Source organism: Falco cherrug, chromosome 6, assembly GCF_023634085.1.
Source record: "Falco cherrug isolate bFalChe1 chromosome 6, bFalChe1.pri, whole genome shotgun sequence".
Classification (NCBI taxonomy): Eukaryota; Metazoa; Chordata; class Aves; order Falconiformes; family Falconidae; genus Falco; species Falco cherrug.
The window spans coordinates 41,839,439-41,857,113 of NC_073702.1; the positions used below are offsets into that span (position 1 = coordinate 41,839,439).

The following is a 17,675-nucleotide window of genomic DNA, read 5'->3' on the forward strand; positions in this document are numbered from 1 at the left end:
AGTATATGTCATACTGAGACGGGATTGCTTGGGCATTCATCGAAGTTTTAAAAGCATTGTCATTAAAGCTGTTGGAGGAGATGGTTTTTTTTTTTTAACCTGTGGAGGCCATTACAGTTGTATTTCTCTGTGTGCTTGCTAGGTAGCTCTTAGGGTTCATTGTGCTGCAAAAAGATGAGCTGTTCTGTGATTCGTTCCCAATAAGTTGTAGAATTTGTTTGCATTCTCCAGTACAGTCTTAAAAATCTACAGGTTTCAGACACGCCTTCTCTCTCTCCTGCTTTAATTAATGCAGTGAAGAAAGGAGAGGTGACTGGGGAGGGAGAAGGTGAAGACAACTTAGGGCCAAAGGAGTTGGGACTGATTGTGCTTGGCTGCAGGAGGCAGACAAAAAGGCTTTTGTTACAACATCCAGCTGTACCCTGCAGCCCTGGCAGACAATGGCCCTGCTCTTAACAGGGTCACAAGCATGTGTCCAAACTCTGTGTTTTACAGCTTGAACTTCTATTAGGTGAAGCCATTAAACGCTATAATTTTTTGTTTGATTGTCATGGTTTAACCCAGTAGGCAACTAAACACCACACAGCTGATTGCTTACTCCCTACCCCCGGTGGGATGGGGAAGAGAATTGGGGGAAAAAACCCTAAAATTTATGCATTGACATAAAGATGGCTTATTAAAACAGAAAAGTAAGGGAAACTAATAATAATAACGATAAAACAATTAGAATATAGAAAACAAGTGATGCACAATGCAATGGCTCACCACTCAGACTGATGCCCAGCAAGTTCCTGAGCAGTGGCTGCCAGCCAGCTTTCCTCCTAGTTTATATACTGAGCGTGACGTCATATGGTATGGAATATCCCTTTGGTCAGTTGGGATCAGCTGTCCTGGCTGTGTCCCCTCCCAACTTCTTGTGCCCCACAGCCTTCTCGCTGGTGGAGTGGTGTGAGAAGCTGAAAAGTCCTTGACTTAGTGTAAACACTGCTTAGCAACAACTAAAACATCATCTTATCAACGTTATTCTCATTCTATATCCAAACCACAGAACTATGCCATGTACTAGGAAGAAAATTAACTTTATCCCAGCCAAAACCAGGACATTGTTTTTGCACATTTAAAAACTAAACTTCCTTAGACCTGTCTGGCACCAAAAGGAAAAATAAAAAAAAATAAAGTCTTTCCCTTTTCCTCATCAGAAAACTGCCCCTCCTGGCCCGAGTTGCAATGATCAATCTGTGCATTGTTCTGCTTCTTTTGTCTCTCTTCTCCTGTACTGGCTTTCTTGTTTCTCCTTACAGTCAAACTACCATAGTCCCAGTAGGTTTATAATGCTCTATCAATGTGGTTCTGTTTTTATCAATGTCGTTTTAGTTTTTTTGCTGTTTGTGGAGGGGTGGAGTGGCGTCCTTTCTTGCATGTTGTTAGGTTTGTGAACCATGGTCCTCTTCTAATGACTCAGATGGCATGAGGTTCTCCACTTTCATGAAAGTTTTTGAATGGCTGTGGAAGAAGGTCTAGCACAAAGAACCAAAGAAGGTGCTAAGAATTGGAGAAGTGTGTGTGGACAAAAAGCCCAAGAATGACAATTCTAACATTTATTTTACTTATTAATTTTTTCTTTAATATGATACTTTCGGAGCATCCATTGAAAATTCTAGGAGGCACTGGGTTGACAGTGCTGAATGAGAGCCAGAGAGCCAGATATCTGTTTGTTTATAGTGGAGAAGGAGATAACCACATGAAGAAGCAATTCTATGCTTGCTTTTACTCTTGCAAGTTATTGTAACTATTGAGACTGTCTTGCTAGCTGCAGCTGAACTCTATGCAGCTGGATATACTAATGTGTAATTGTTTGCAGCACCAAACCTTAGAAGATTTTTTTGGTTGTTGTTAGAAATTAGAAAAAGGAAGCAAACTTAAAAAACCTAGAAGCTGACAGGAATTTCAGGCAAACCTGTGTTCAGCCCAAACTGTTTATTACTTACATCTGTATTCCACTTGTGAGCTTATTTGGGTTTTTTGGTTTTTGTGGGTTTTTTTGTGAAGGGATCTTCCTGTTTTGTTTTCAGTCCTTGATACCCATCAGCTACATCTCTTTGTGCGGCCAGACCTCAGTGATGTGTGCAGGAGGGAGGGAACATAGGGGTACTTGATGCCAAGTCAGTATCATGCTACTGTGGACAGCAATGGATGTCCTAAGGAACAGCTGAATCCTGACTCCTCCTGACAGAGGCGGCTGCAAAAAGCTGTAAGGGAAGCAGGAGCTGCCTGCCAAATTGGCTTTCTGTAGAGTTAGAAACATCACAGCCCCAACAGGACGAAAATTTGTCCACACCAGTGTTTTCTAGTAAAAGACAGGGCGGCTGTTATGATCCTGAACCAGGGTGACTGTGATGGTTGTGTTGTGGATGCTCTGCTTTTCCACCCCATGCTGGTGCAATGGCTGGGGGAGATGCTGACTCCGGTGTCTGTGTGTTGCTCTGTTGTGTAAATAGAGATGTGGTTTTGGTGACAGGTCCCTGTGGTCTGCTGTGCCCTTCCATTTTCCTGCCTGTGACATTCCAGTCTTAGGACTTACCTTCTTCTTAGTGGTGGACAGCATAGCTGCTGTATCAGCATTTGAACACTTTAGTAGCATTTTGTTTCTTCAAGATGTGCGCTAAGCATCCCTTTGAATACAGACCCACTGGACACCAGAACCTGAAATCAGGACAGAGGTGTGTTCTGTGGAGGGAGGTTTTATTCAGGACTTACACCAAAAGCACGTTAATATGCTGTCTGCCAATATTCACTGTACCCTTCTACTTCATTGCTTGCTCTCTCCAAGCAGTGATAAAATAGCTTTTTTAGTAATTTCAGTAACCCTTTTTTCTGAGATGAAGACATTTATATTAGCAAAAATTGCCTGTGCTTTAAAGCTAAACCTGCTAGTTTATCTGTTCATCTTCTGGTATCTTGAGTTTCAAGTTATTCATGCTGATGGTCTTTCTACCTTGGCAAAACATAAACATTACTCTGAGTGGCTCATTATGTTGGCATCAAAATATGTGCATTTCTGAGAGCCCATAGTTGTTTATTTCTTGTCAGGGTAGACAAGGCAGAAAACCATTATGAAAAATTGGTTGTTAACTATCTTGCTTTAAGTTTCTCATAAAAAAATTGCTAAGCACATGTAATAAATTTTAACCCTGACTAACTGTTCCAATGCCAGGAAACCCAAATTTTATTTAAAAGTTGTTTATGCCAAAGCTTGCTGTTGGAAAAACTGAACATGCCCCTAAATATAGGTGTGAGAAGATACTTTGGTAGGTTATTGTATGGCACCGATAGGTGTGTGAACACAGTAGTTTGCTTGTACATTTTAATATATTAATAGATTTTAAACTAGGTTTGAAGGGGGAAAGGGATAAAACCAGACTTGCTAGAGATAAGCCTGGGGGCGGCACGCCAGTGTTTGAGATCTGGTGTGCTAGCCCGGTCCTTTGGTCTGCCATCTCAGTGGAGGTAGGGGATGGAGGTCCATGTGACAGCAAAGGTGCAAGGGTTATTGATGTGTTAGAAACCATGGAAGTGCCTGAGAATGGTCACATAGGAATTAGGGCTTCTCCCCCCAGAAAGGTAGCGGGATCAATAGCCAACTAATGTGCATCTACACCAATGCATGCAGCATGGGCAACAAACAGGAGTTGGAAGCTGTTGCGCAGCTAGGAAACTATGATATAGTTGCCATCACAGAAACATGGTGGGATGACCTGCACAGCTGGAGTGCTGCAATGGATGGCTGTAAAATCCTCAAAAGGACAGGCAAGGAAGGAGAGCTGGTGGAGTAACCCTGTGTGTTAGGGAATGTTTTGGTTATCTAGAGCTTAATGATGACAATGGTATTTGTGTTTGTGGGTAAGAATCAGGGGGAAAGCCACCAAGGCAGATATCATGGTGGGAGTCTGTTATAGACCACCCAACCAGGATGAAGAGGCAGACAAAATATTCTGTAAGCAGTCTCACGATCACTAGCCCTTGGTCTTGTGGGGGACTTCGACTTAACAGATGTCTGCTGGGGATACAGCAGAGAGGAAACAGTCTAGGAGGTTCCTGGAGTGTGTGGAAGACGATAACTTCCTAACACAGCTGGTGAGTGAGCCAACTAGGGAAGGCACCCCCCTGGACTTGTTGTTTGTGAACAGGGAAGGATTCGTGGGTGATGTGATGGTTAGAGGCTGTCTTGGGCATAGAGGTCATGAAAAACTAGGTTTTGATTCTCGGAGAAGGGGTGGGGGTGGGGGTCAGCAGAACTGCTACTTCAGAATTCCAGAAGGCAGACTTTGGCCTTTAAGGAGACAGGTTGACAAAGTCCCTTGGGAGGCAGTCTTGAAGGGCAAAAGAGTCCAGCAAGGCTGGACATTCTTCAAGAAGGAAATCTTAAAGGCGCAGGAGCAGGCTGTCCCCATGTGCAGAAAGATGAGCAGGTGGGAAAGACGACCACCCTGGCTGAACAGAGAGCTTTGGCTGGAACTCAGGGAAAAAGGGAAATTTTATGAGCAGATCATTTTGAGCGCTGTCATGTGGCATGTACAGGACAAGCAGGAGATCAGGTCCAGTTAGCCCAAGTTTGAAAGGCAGGTCCTGCTTGACTAACCTGATCTCCTTCTATGGCAAGGTGATCCACCTAGTGGATGAAGAAAAGGCTGTGGGTGTTGTCTGCCTGGATCTCAGTAAAGCCTTAGGCACCATTTCCCACAGCATTCTCCTGGAGAAACTGGCTCCTCGTGACTTGGACAAGTGTATTGTTCACTGGGTAAAAACTGGCTGGACAGCCAAGCCCAAAGAGTGGTGGGGAATGGAGTTAACTCCAGTTGGCAGCCAGTCACAAGTGGTGTTCCCCAGGGCTCAGTGCTGGGGCCAGTTCTGTTTAATCTCTTTATCATTGATCTGGATGAGGGGATCGAGCGCACCCTCAGTAAGTTTGCAGACAACACCAAGCTGGGGGGAGTGTTGATCTGCCTGAGGGCAGGAAGGCTCTGCAGGGGGGTCTGGACAGGCTGGACCGATAGGCCGAGGCCAGTTGTATGAGGTTCAACAAGGGCAAGTGCCTCGTCCCGCACTTGGGTCACACCAGCCCGACGCAGCGCTACAGGCTCAGGGAAAAGCGGCTGGAAACTGCCTGGTGGGAAAGGGCCTGGGGGTGCTGGTTGACAGCCAGCTGAGCATGAGCCAGCAGTGTGCCCAGGTGGCCAAGGTGGCCAACAGCGTCCTGGCTTGTATCGGAGACTGTGGCCAGCAGGACGAGGGCAGTGATCGCCCCCCTGTACCCGGCACCGGTGAGGCCGCACCTGGAACCCTGTGTTCAGGTGGGGGCCCCTCACTGCAAGGCAGACACTGAGGTGCTGGAGCGTGTCCAGAGATGGGCAACGGAGCTGGGGAAGGGTCTGGAGCACAAGTCTGATGGGGAGCGGCTGAGGGAGCTGGGGGTGTCTAACCTGGAGAAGAGGAGGAGCAGGGAGACCTTATTGCTCTGTACAGCTACCTGACAGGAGGTTGTAGTGGGGTGGGGGTCAGTCTCTTTTCCCAAGTAACAAGTGATAGGGTGAGAGGAAACGGCCACAAGTTTGTGCCAGAGGGGGGTTTGACTGGATGTTATGAAAAGTTTCTTCACCAAGAGTGTTGTCAAAGCATTGGAACAGGCTGCCCAGGGAAGTGGTTGAGTTACCATCCCTGGAGATACTTAAAAGCCGTGTAGATGCGGCACTTTAGGGACATGATTTAGTGGTGGACTTGGCAGTGTTAGGTTAAGAGTTGGACTCGATGATGTTGTCTCTTCCAACCTCAATAGTTTTATGAATCTGTGATCCTAAATTATGTATTTGTTCATGTAGGCAGCCAAAACTACATTATTATTTGTATTTAATACAGCATTTTAGCATGTGCTTGGGCATACATCCTCTAAAATATTGCTATGTTAACCTTTCCAACATGGAAAAGTTTTATTCAACGTGAAGCATTATAAATTAGGAGCCTAACTAAATTTCTGGAACGATGGCTTCGAGGGCCTAAAGAAACACATCTTTCCATCTTGATGTCCCAGAGAACATACTACGATGGAGTGCTACATTTCAAAAATAGGGCAAATGGAATCATCAAAAGTATGTCAATGCTGAGGGCAGCTTGGAGAGCAAATAACCTATGAGGCAAAGTGCTGGTGCTGCTAATGGTTTGTAGCTACAGTGCATTTGTTTTGAAACTGTGGAATAAATTCGTTAGACATCCTTAGCTTGCAGCTTGATTTTATGCTGCATCAAGAGGCGATGAATAACTGAGGCTGGATGTATAAATCAAGAGTTTCTTTCGGTGACAGCATAGCTGTGCAAATGCATCTGAAGTAAGCTTGTAAAAATACTTTTTTTTAATGTGATGTTATTGCAGTCATTCACGAAAGGAGAACTTCATGGGTATTTCCACCTGAACACACTTGGCCAAAAGAAATTAATCTGTATTAAAATGCTATTACTGTAGACAGGTTATCCCCGTCCAGTGATAATTTCATTAAACATCTGTTAAGAGTTACACAGTTCTGAGCACTGAAAATGTTTGACTTCCTTCATCAAGGCACCTTACATGGAATAAATCAGCACTTCTTAATGAATTTATTCTGTTGAACAAGCTGAATTTGAAGGTTAGAGGTGAGTGTCACATACTTAGCAGAGCACTTTGTTAAAGGTAGTAGCTGAAGTCAACCAGAGCTACGTTTTTGCCCTTGGATATTTATACAGGAGCTGTGCATGAGTAGGTGACTGAAACAGAATAGGTTGTAGCTCTAGTTATTTTAAGAGAAGATCGTAGCTTCTGAGGGGAGGCCTAATGTATTCCTCCCACATGAGAGCTATTCTTGCCAGTATAACGCACTAAGGGGTTTCCTTTCTCTAATTAGTTCTGTGTCATTAGCCTTTCTTCTACTTCTAGGATTGATGGGGCACACAAAATAGCGTAAGGTGCTTTAGTTTCTTTTAATGTACATCTAAGAAGTTGTACTCTCGTGTGTCTAAAAGAGCACTTTTAAAAATGCATCTGCACAGAAAATTATGAGCGTGTGCCCTGAGGAAGAGTGCAAACATCTATTTGGCTTTTGTGGTTGTACCTGCGCTCTGTGACACCTTATCTCACAATATAATTTCTGTGGTTTACCAGGGAAAAAGAACCAAAACGGTGGCAGCTTCTCTCCTGCCCCTTAACTCATATGCTTTTAAAAATATGCAAAACATTAGAAAATAATAGAAAAGTGAAATAGTTACTTTAACTTCTTTTTGGACTAGGATTCCTGTGTTTTAAATTCTGGTAGGGAGGACTACTGGATTGTTTTTTCTGACTCTGTGCTCTGGAGGCCCTGTACATTCTATGCAGAGCACATTTGTATTTGTTCATGGTAGGTTTTGTGATACTGAACACTTACTGTAAATAAACTTCAAGAGCATAGGGTTTTGTTTTTTTCTTTTCTTGGAGGGTGACACTGGTTGCTTTTTGCCTCATTGAGCAGTGGCTCGTGCTACGCTGTGGCTGATGGCTGCCCTGGTTGAGGCTGAGGTAATCTGTAGTTCCCTAAGGTTTTAGTCCTCCCTGCTGGGCTAGAAACACTTTACATGACTGTTGCGGTTTCTGGGGCAAAGCCTTGGCTCCACTAGCTTCCTCAGGCATGTACAGGGGAGAGAAATGGAAGAGCGTATGAACTGGTCTGTGAGCTTTGAACGAAAGCTGTACTGTATGTGGCCTACAACAAAAAATGCTCTTTGGAGGCTTTTAAAGCTGTATGCTAGAACTATTTAAACATATTTTGGAAATGAGAAAATGACTGGTATTAAGAGGAACTGAGAAATGGAAGAACAGTAGTGTGGAAGGGCAAAAGAGAGAGCTAAGGAAAGTCATGGGAGGAAAGCCTGTTTCTCTGTGGCCAGTTTGGGGAGCTGGAGGAGGAGGCTGGGCTCTGTGTTACTGCTGCCATGCAGTAGGGACTGATGTCCAACATGGCTTGAAGCTGAAATGGCAAAAGGCATGCTGAATCCTATGGCTGCTCCTTGTGGGAAAGTGGGGTTTGGACACCTGATCTGGGCTCATCACTGAAATTCTTGAATGGTCGAGAGGGAACACTTCATTACAGAGTGTTAAATCATTTGATGGTTCCTGCATTCAGGAATACTGCATAACAGAATTGTCTCATGTTATCTTCTGCTTTGCTTCTGTGTAACAGTTGATAGTGAAGCTATGTGATGTGCACTTGCCTTCCAGTCTTAGGAGCTTAATTATTTAAGGTGTTTTCTTTTTCAAGGAAGAAGAGCAGATGATAGGAATAAGCCGAGATAAAGAATTAGGTCAAGTCTCTTCCCCTGGTAACCAAATGAGCAACAGTGACCAAAAAAAAAAATTTGTTCGTGGTAATTTCTACAGTAAAAAATTCCTACTTACTCAAATGCGATGTCCTGAAACTCATTTGTAGAGCATTTTGATGAGATAGCTTATAATGATATCTTCGATAGAAACTGGACTACAATTGCTCCACCTGTCCTCTGAGAAAATGTCTCTGGTTTCCAGGAAATGCCGAAGCAACTATTTCTATACACACACACACACATGCCATTTTATTCTCTAAGTAACGAAGTGAAACAGAAGACAACTCACCAAGGCAGGCTAGCTTGGAGGACAGGAAAGGAGCAAGTGGAATAATTTCTGCTGCACAAAGGGATGCCAGTTTGAGATGATCACGGAGTTAAATTCTGGAGTAGAACTTGAGATTTGAAACTTGCTGAATGCTTGATAAACCATAGGCTGCCTGTGGAGGTTCTGGACAAACACTTCAGTTCTGTCATGCCTGTGAGACAGGAACAGTACTTCCCCACCAGGAGTATGCTTTGAGACAGATTCATTAGTGGAAGTATTTATGCTCTTCCATAAACAAACTTAAACGCAAATTAAGTATTTTTCTTGCTGTTGTTGTTTTTAGTGTTGTTTAAGGTTTATTCCATTGGTAAACCATGTGCATGCATCAATATATAGTTGTGTATCAATGGCTCTGTGACTCTGCTTCTCATTCAGAATAGATTTTTCCTGTCATGGTGGGATGTACCAGCTTTGGGGAGAAGTGTAACTGTAAAGTATCTTAAAGGAACTTGAGTTGCCACTGCCCATGGCCCCCTTGAATTAAGAATTTTGATTTATGTGGTTTGGATCTTTTGCATAGATTCCTCAGTGGTTGAAGGAATTTAGCTTGTGGTGTTTTGGGTTTCAGGGTTTGGGTAGGATAGACACACACACATATATTTAATTCTGGAAGTCTTCTTTCATGCATGTGTCTGAGATTAGATTAGATTATTCTGTCGTATGAGAAAAACTTATTTGTTTTGCTTTTGCACTGGTGTTAAAACTGGGACTGGTCAAGATTGAATCAATACATTAGTGTCTAACAGTGCATGTGTCATAACCACAGAGAACTCTTCAGTGGCGTAACTGTTTTACTTGCTCTGACTGTCCTGCAGAGTTCCAAAGTGCTTGCAAAGAAGGAGCTCTCCTACATGCCTGTCATTGGCTGGATGTGGTATTTCCTAGAGATAGTCTTCTGCAAGCGTAAGTGGGAGGAAGATCGGAAAACAGTCATGCAGAAGTTGCTGAATCTCCGGGACTACCCTGAAAACTTTTGGGTAAGTGATGACTAACAAGTGGAGTGTGAGGTTCTGTAGTGCTTGGGAGGGATGAAGGGCATAGACAGTATGTGATGGTTGCCAGGTTGCTCCAGAGAACTGTAATTCACGAGCTTCCTGGCAGTATCAGGAGAATATTCTCTAAGAAATGAACTCTCTCTTGAATTTCTCATGTAGTAGTCTGTCTTGCCTCGATTCTTCCTCTGTAGTATGGAGCCTGCAGATGTTATTCCAAAAATGTCTCCACTGTGATCCATTCAGTAGACTTTGTGGTCCTCTAAATACAGGAGCCGGAGAGGGGTAAATGGTGGTTCATGGTGGTGTAACAGATGCACGTGACAATGTTGTATTGAAACACATTAGCTGTATTCTTTACCTAAGCTCCCCTCGTGCCCTAGATGGCAGAGCTCATACTAGTATTTTCTCCTTCCTTTTCCCTGTGATCCTGCCATTCCTGTGAAGTCGCTAGCTCAGATGTGGCCCAGTAGAAGTGGAAACCACAGATAAGCACCTGGTCTGGGGCCATTAGGTGTGTTACAGGGAGAGGATTGGTGCCACCTTTCTGTAACAGGAAAGTTATTTTTTGCATCACCATCATTTTTTTGGTATTGAGCTTGTCTGGCACTTCCTAATGTGGGAACGCAAAGCCTTTGAGTTTTTTCTCTTCTCAATAATCAGAGAAATTCTAGTTCTTTTGAGCTGGTGATGGTGAGAGAGGGATTCAGTTAAGGAAATGGTATTCTTAAGCAGCCTCTCAAAAGCCTATAGAAACTGTTGCTTAGGAAGTGGCTTCCTAGTGAAAGATGTATATGCTGTGTCTCATATTTTCAGAAACAAAACTTTTTTTTTTTTAAATTGTCATTGATTTAAATAAGAGCTAAGCAATCAAAACTAAGTTCTGTGCTTCGAACGATTAAATGACTTCCAGGCAGGACATTGTCTAGTAAAGGAACAATTCTTGGTTTCTAGTCCCAGCCTCTCGCACAGGGATTTGCTTGTGCTCTGTGACTCTTAAAAGGTGTTGAATACCTTTCTGTACCACCTACGCAGTTCAGCTCCAATTCGTGAGCACAAACCACCAGCATACTCTGTATGCTGCTGTAGAGGGATTACTAAGGAGGAACTACGCCTGCAGTAAGGGAGATAGAGTTGCTGACATACACCAGAGGTTATTGCAGTGTGGACTTTTAATCTGCCTTTGTATCATGACATAATGTCAAAAGGCACATCAGCAGCACTTTGGAAGGTAGAAAGACAGAGCGTGCTAAGGGGGCTAGGAGAATTTTCTCATCATTTTAGGTTTCATATAGCTGTTTAACATGATGCATATGATCATTGAGTAAAAGTGCTCTTAGATGATCTGGAACTGAAGTTGGCTGCTTGGCTAGTTTCTTCAGTCTGTCTTTGTTGGCTAAATCTTTGCTATGGGTTATGAGAACTTAGCTTGTGCAATTTGGTAATGCTCCCTGATGTTTTAGTTTGCATTCAAGCTTGGCAGAAAGCATGTGAGCAAGTGGTAAATCTCCAAAAATCTGTTTTCTCTCCTCGGCCTGCCAGTGGCAAAATTGTAATCATGCATGTCTGAGCTCTGAGGCTTGCATCTACTGCCTTGCATCTGTTACCAGCTCGGGCATTGGCATCCAAGTTACTGTCTGCAGTTGTCAGTGGTCCTCATGCCATAGTGAAAGCAAGTGGGTTGGAGTGAGGGCAGACAAGCTGGGCACTGAAACATCTCCTAGAAATGTGTTTGGTTTAGACACTTAGCAAGTTTTAGATATCATGACACTTGAATACTTCACCATCAGTGAGACATTTGCAACAGGAGGCATGCTTGAAGTGTTTTCTAACATCTCCATCGTTAGAGATGGAGTGACCTGTTTAGAGAAATAGTGTAATTTTGATAGCAAGAAGCAGAGCAGATGTTAAAGCCTAAAGGCTAGATAGAGTTCAAACAAGAGCATGGCAAGTTGGATGGGTGCAGGTAATTGAGAGGGTTTGGGTTTTTGGGCTGTGTTGTATTTTTCTGTTGTTGGTGGGTTTTTTTGTTTGGTTGGTTGGGTTTTTGGTTCTTTTTTTTTTTTATTACTGCAGGGCAATTAAATTACGTAAATGAGTATGTGGCTACACCTGTCTTTGCTAGGAGTGTTCATTTGGGCTGTGCTGTTGGGAATTAGAGAGGCCTCTGGTTAGACAGATGTAGCAGACCTGAGTTGCTGCCTAACTGTAGTTCTCTCTTGGTTTCAGTTCCTGATTCATTGCGAGGGCACAAGGTTCACAGAACAGAAGCACCAGATTAGCATGCAGGTAGCCGAAGCCAAAGGCCTGCCCAAGCTCAAGTATCACCTACTGCCACGAACGAAAGGATTTGCTGTCACCGTGCAGTGTTTGAGAAATGTAGGTAAGGAAAGTCACAGGCAATAATGCTAAATGGTTATTTCATCTAACTGCTGTCACTTTGCCATGCTCTTCTTTTCCTTGTAGCATATGTCCTAGCAGAAAAGCCCTGGGACCCTTCTGACCTTTCTTCCACTAGCCTGCAAAAATTAAAGATTAGGTTTTGCTAACAAAGTCCTGGGCTTCTTGGTTATTTTTTTTAATTGTTTTGTTTTGTTTTCTGTTGCTGTGAGTCTGCATCGGGGGATCTCTAGTTGCATGTTTCATACCTATTACCAAAGGGTAATATTTCTTGGTATTTACTAAGCAGTCCTGTTCTAAATTAAGCAAATACATCACTAGAGAATCTGAGGCCCTGTGTCTTAAATTCTCGTGGTAAATATCTGCCTCAAATAACACCATTTAAAAATCAAAAAATATTTTGCTTTAAATTTCTGTCTAGATGTATTTTAGAGGTTCTCCATGGAGCTGGGGGAGTAGAACTTGACTGAAGATACATGTAGGTGAAACTTTAAAATAAATTATGTCTACATTACAGAACATGAGTAAGTTTTTCTTTGTTAACATTGTTCTGAACCCCCCACCCGCCAGTTATTTCTGGCTACTTGCGTTTGCCAACTTTAAAGTGACATCAGTAAGAACATGGCACATGTGCCTTTGAAGTGATTTTTCTTTGACTAACACAAACCATCAAAGTCATGTACATTGCGATGTACTTCATGGGCAAAGGAAAGACAATGCTGTGTATCCATAATGCTGCAGTATCTTTGGGGTTTGGTAGATTTGTGCGTTGTTAGAAGGCTGATATAGAAGAAAGACAAAGTGGTTAGTGGTTTAGAAGAAAATGTTCTAGCTTTACTGAAGTTAATGTCAAAACTTCTTTTGTCTTTGAAGACATGTTTTCATGTGGCATATCTGGGATAGCTGCTGTAAAAAAAGCTTTGCAGTCAGCTGTCTTGCTATCTGTCAAGTTTTTTCTACGTATCCTCTTGCAAGTCAGGTAGATGATAGCACTGTTCCAGCTTGTCAGACATCCACAACTTCCCACCCCTAAAATGGATAGCATAGCTTGGATCTATCCTGATATGAGAAAAAGAGGTAAGTTATGTGCAGCATCTAGTAACTCCCTTAAGGGCACAGTTTAACCTTTGCTTTGAATAAGGGTGACCGTTTTGCTGAGGGTGGGAGGAGGAAAGCTTGGAAACATAGAACATCTGAGTCAAAACTCTTTGACCCCCAGTGCCCTGAGCTATGAATCAGAGACAGGTTATTTTGGTGTCAGTTTTGTTCTTTTCACTACTCTGTGTAAAGCAAGTGAAACATGGTATGATTGTGGACACGTAGGTGATTTGTGGGAAAACATTTCAAAAGGAAACAATTCTAGTGAACCTAAATGGCATTTATAAAAAGTTTTGGGCATTCATGTAATGCACTACAGTAACACTTCTCAGGATCCTGAATATTTGAAATACCTTCAGAAAAAGAAGACTCAGATTCCTAGATTACTTATATGCTTAGGGAAGTGTATGTCACTACCTCATTCCAGAAGCTGGGACTTGCTAGATTAAACAGGGTATGGCTAATAAGAAGGTAGTATTTCCCTGTGAGGGTTCAAGGAGAAGCACAGAGAGTCATAACTTCTCATAGATAGTTTTTATTGAAACTCTATAGCTTAAAAACCCAGCCAACAAATCTCTGAGGGAAACAGCTGATGACCCCAGACTGGTGTTAGAAATTCTGGGTATGCTGTTATACTTGACTTGTTGCTTTTTGCAATGAGAAGGAGATAGTAAGTTATGCGGGGTTACTATATGTGTCTCTCCTGTAGAGACAAGGAATACATGTGAAGAGCATTTGAAAGACCTTTGTAAACAATACCTTATTTTTAGAGCTCCTTGTAATATTAATATGGGCAGGAAGTCCACAAATGTGTTTTTAGTAGAGAGCATTATGGAAGTCTTTTTTGACAGTCCATAATCTAGAAATGTAAGTTCTATCTAGAAATTATTCCTTTCTTGCATGAATACTGATAGGATTTGACCACTTATCTCTGTTAACCTGCACTGACATTTGGTGCCCATGTTATAGCAGTAGCGTATTGTTGTAGGTGTCAGTATATGAGGAGGCTGTATGCTGTAGTAATTTGGGCAATTTTATTTTTTTTTTTTAATATTTATGTTGGTAAATAGTACTGTTCGACTTGTTCCCTGTAAGTCCCCAAGTCTCATTGTTAGGCTCTACCTTATAATGTGGCCTGGCAAGTGACTTTATCCCTCTATTAAAGCCTCAAATTACTTGTTCCAAAGAGCATCAGTGTGACTGCTGAATTGCTGCTCTGCCTGTGGCATCTCTAACGATCTACAGGAACGACTCTTGCAGGCTGACCTCTCTCTGGTGATACAATTCACATCCATTTCAGTTGCCAGGTTTGCAGTGGGGTATCCCTGCATGTCTCTGAAGGGAGAGACTGGTGCTGAGCTGCCTGAGCCCATTCTGGGGGCTGCCACTTAGGCTGATGCACTTTCTGCTCTTCCACAAGGGGTGGTGGGCCTGGCTGCAGTGCCTTGCTAAGGGAGGTAGGTGCAGCATGGCATAGCAGCGGAGGCAAGCCAGGTGTTTGGATCCAGTTCCAGGCTGGGTGTGACAGAGGTCAGTGTTTCCTTTTTCCCCTATTCTTTGTTCCTTCTTTCTGACAAAGGGTGTGGTTCAGCCTCTCTGAGGCTGTAGTACTATAGCATGGATGGATGCTGGTTTCTGTGGCTGGAGAGGTAATTCACCCACAATAGCAGTGATCACAGATTGGTCCTTTTTGAAACTTTTTATCAATTCTTAATGCTACCTGGTGCAGCAGTTTTGTGTTTGTTGCAAACAGGCATTGGTGACATCAGTTTGACAAGTCCCTCTGTTTTGAAAGACTGAACTTCAGAAGTAGTTTATTTATAATGTGCATACATGGGAAACTACCTCCATACCAGTGGTGCCATATCTGTCAGAATAAGCAGGTGTATTTGGATTAAAATATTTCACACAAAAGAACAGGAAAAGAACCTGCCCTCGTAACTAATTTCTTTCATAAGTGATACTGGAATTCTTTTTAGAGACTTACTTTCACAAATTCGTTTGATTCTTGAAGGAGTGCTTTTAATATTTTTATGAACTTGTTCTGCTATTTTTATCCGAGGCCATCTCCACTAGTTTTGTAGTACAGACACAGTCCCCAGAAACTTCATTTCTAGAAAGTGTTTCCTGTCTTAAGCTGTTAGGTTGTGGAGTTTGCTATGTGTACTGTTCATAGAAGCAAATGAAAATACAGATCTGTTTGTAAACCACTCATCCATTACTTACAGTAAAAATAAATGTCATAAATACTGCAAAAGATACATTAACTGTTACTTCTTTTGCCTGGCTATGTATCAGACAGTTCCTTTCAGCTGTTTCTATTTAGTTAAGACTTGTATTTTAAAACATGGCTCATGATGGATTGTAGGTAATTCCCAGTTGTGCATGCTGGGAACTACTGTCCTAGAGGGAATGCATGAGAATAAATTCCAGGGTGATGTTCTCACAGAGTTCAATATGACGGTGTTTGGGAGTTTTGTAAAGACTTTTTTTTTCCCCGTGAACTGCACTTTAGTCCTGGATTGTTTTCAGTGTTAGTGAGGCTCCTGTCATCCTCCTGAGCAAGCTGCCAGGTTTGGGAGAATGAATGATTTTTGACCAAGAGCAGTGAAATCAAAGGATTGTGTCAAGGTGGCCGTCATACCAGCAGTACAGTGAATTCAACCATTTCTTCCCCTCCCTTTCCCAGTCTTCACTTCAGACCACTGTGTGCTAGTACAAAGCTGTATGTAGGCGTACTCATTGCCTATAGATTGATTTGTCAGATGATCATTCTGGCATAATCCACCATGTCCACAAAATAATGCATGAAGTTTGAAAGGACTGTTGAGGTAAGAAAAATCCTCTCTAGATATGTAATCCGAAGATTTCTTAGGTCAAAATTAAGAAATTAAATTCTTACGTATGTAGCGCTCTGTCAGAATGCTGTACAAGGAACCAGAAGTTAAAGATTGGAAAAAAAGCTGGGCAGATATTAGAAAACAAACAAAAAAAAAGCACCCCTTTTGTCACAACAGCAATTCCGATGGAAAAATTTTGTTTTCAGTTATGATCCGTTCTGAGCCTTTGCAGAAACTTCCAAATACTGAATTGTGGTTGGTTTTTTTTTAATGAAAAAGATGTTTTAAGGTAACTCTCTTGAGAATTTTTTTTTATTTCACAATTGAAAGAAAACTTCTCAAACACTGCCTAAATTAGTCTGAGAGTGAGACAGTTACGTTTTCAAGATACTGTGGAGGTATTTTTTCACTTGGTTTAGAACATGAAATTTCTGGACTCTTCAGCTTTTGGATGAGAAGGTCATGAGATGTCAAATTCTAATTATGTAAATACGAAATACACATTTAATGAGAAACTATTCCAGTGTGTGACACAGCACACTAGTGCTGCTTTGACTCTGGAAGCTTTCTGGCAAATTTTAATTCTGTGCAGTCTTTTTCTTTGACACTTCTACTGTTGTTCTTTTCGTATACTTTCAAAATGGAAAAGCTTAAGTCTTCCTTTATTTTCTGTATGGATATAACAGAGGTTTGTTTACTCCTGCATATGCTGTTATTGTCTTGAATTTGGCACTGCTTCACACCAAAAGATTTCAGTGTGATATTAAAAAGGACTGGACTGAATACCAAAACTACAGATCGGTTACAAATTGGAATGGGATATTTTTCCTGGAGTGAACACTCTGTGTTCGCTCACTCTGTGTAGGGCCATCAGCACATAAAGATGTTCCTGACCAACTCTGCAGAAGTTTTTTCAGAACAGGAGAAGCATCTTCCAGTGTCTCTGAACAAGCACACAATTTGTATCAAAACTCAAAGTAGACATCTTCTAAGAGATGAAAGAGTAAGTTCTGTGTTCATCATACTTTCCTTTACAACATCCCTTTTGTTGTTAGAATAATCTCATGCTATTAAAGAATGAACTAAGAAGCTTACCCTGTATAAACCAACTTGAGCTCTTGTCTTCCTTCAATTACATTGGATTAGTAAATTAGAGTAGATTAGTAAAATCCTTCTACACTAAGAAGCTTAAAAATGGAGGTAGATAATTTCTTCAGAAAAAGCCATTTCCTACTTACATTGTACAAGGGAGAGTAGTGTGCTTGAACTAGATTTTGGTTTATGTGTTGTAGTTTTTATTTTGGGCTAAAAACCTAACTTTAATAGGAAAACAATGAGGGATACAGCAGTGGCAGGGTTTTGGCCTCTGTTTTCAGGATTTCCTTGTAGCACTGAAGCTACTCTTCTGTTCTGTGCTATGAGCTCTGTTTTGCAGTAACGAACGATGTGGTGAGTTTGTGGGGGCAGGATGTTGTGGTGAGCCTATATTTATCTTTCATAGCTATAGGGGCTTCAAAACCGAACACAGATCTGTTCTGTGTAATAAAAGGCTTTGTTAGGTGGGTCAGAAGCTCTCACAACAAAGATTTGTCGCGGTGTGTGTTATGGCAGAACTCTAGAGCCCAAAATGTAAAATATG

General features: G+C 42.0%; 1 protein-coding gene across 4 annotated transcripts in view; it reads left to right on the forward strand.

Moving 5' to 3' along the window:
- The window catches only part of AGPAT4 (1-acylglycerol-3-phosphate O-acyltransferase 4), a 79,984-nt gene that overhangs the window by 43,809 nt on the left and 18,500 nt on the right, over positions 1 to 17,675 (forward strand). For 3 of the 4 annotated variants that reach the window (XM_055714128.1, XM_055714130.1, XM_055714129.1), the window contains 2 exons: positions 9,522 to 9,683; positions 11,928 to 12,081. In XM_055714128.1, coding sequence (XP_055570103.1) covers positions 9,522 to 9,683; positions 11,928 to 12,081 — 316 coding nt within the window. The remainder of the gene's footprint in view (positions 1 to 9,521; positions 9,684 to 11,927; positions 12,082 to 17,675) is intronic. The other variant, XM_055714131.1, reaches the window with a different exon arrangement.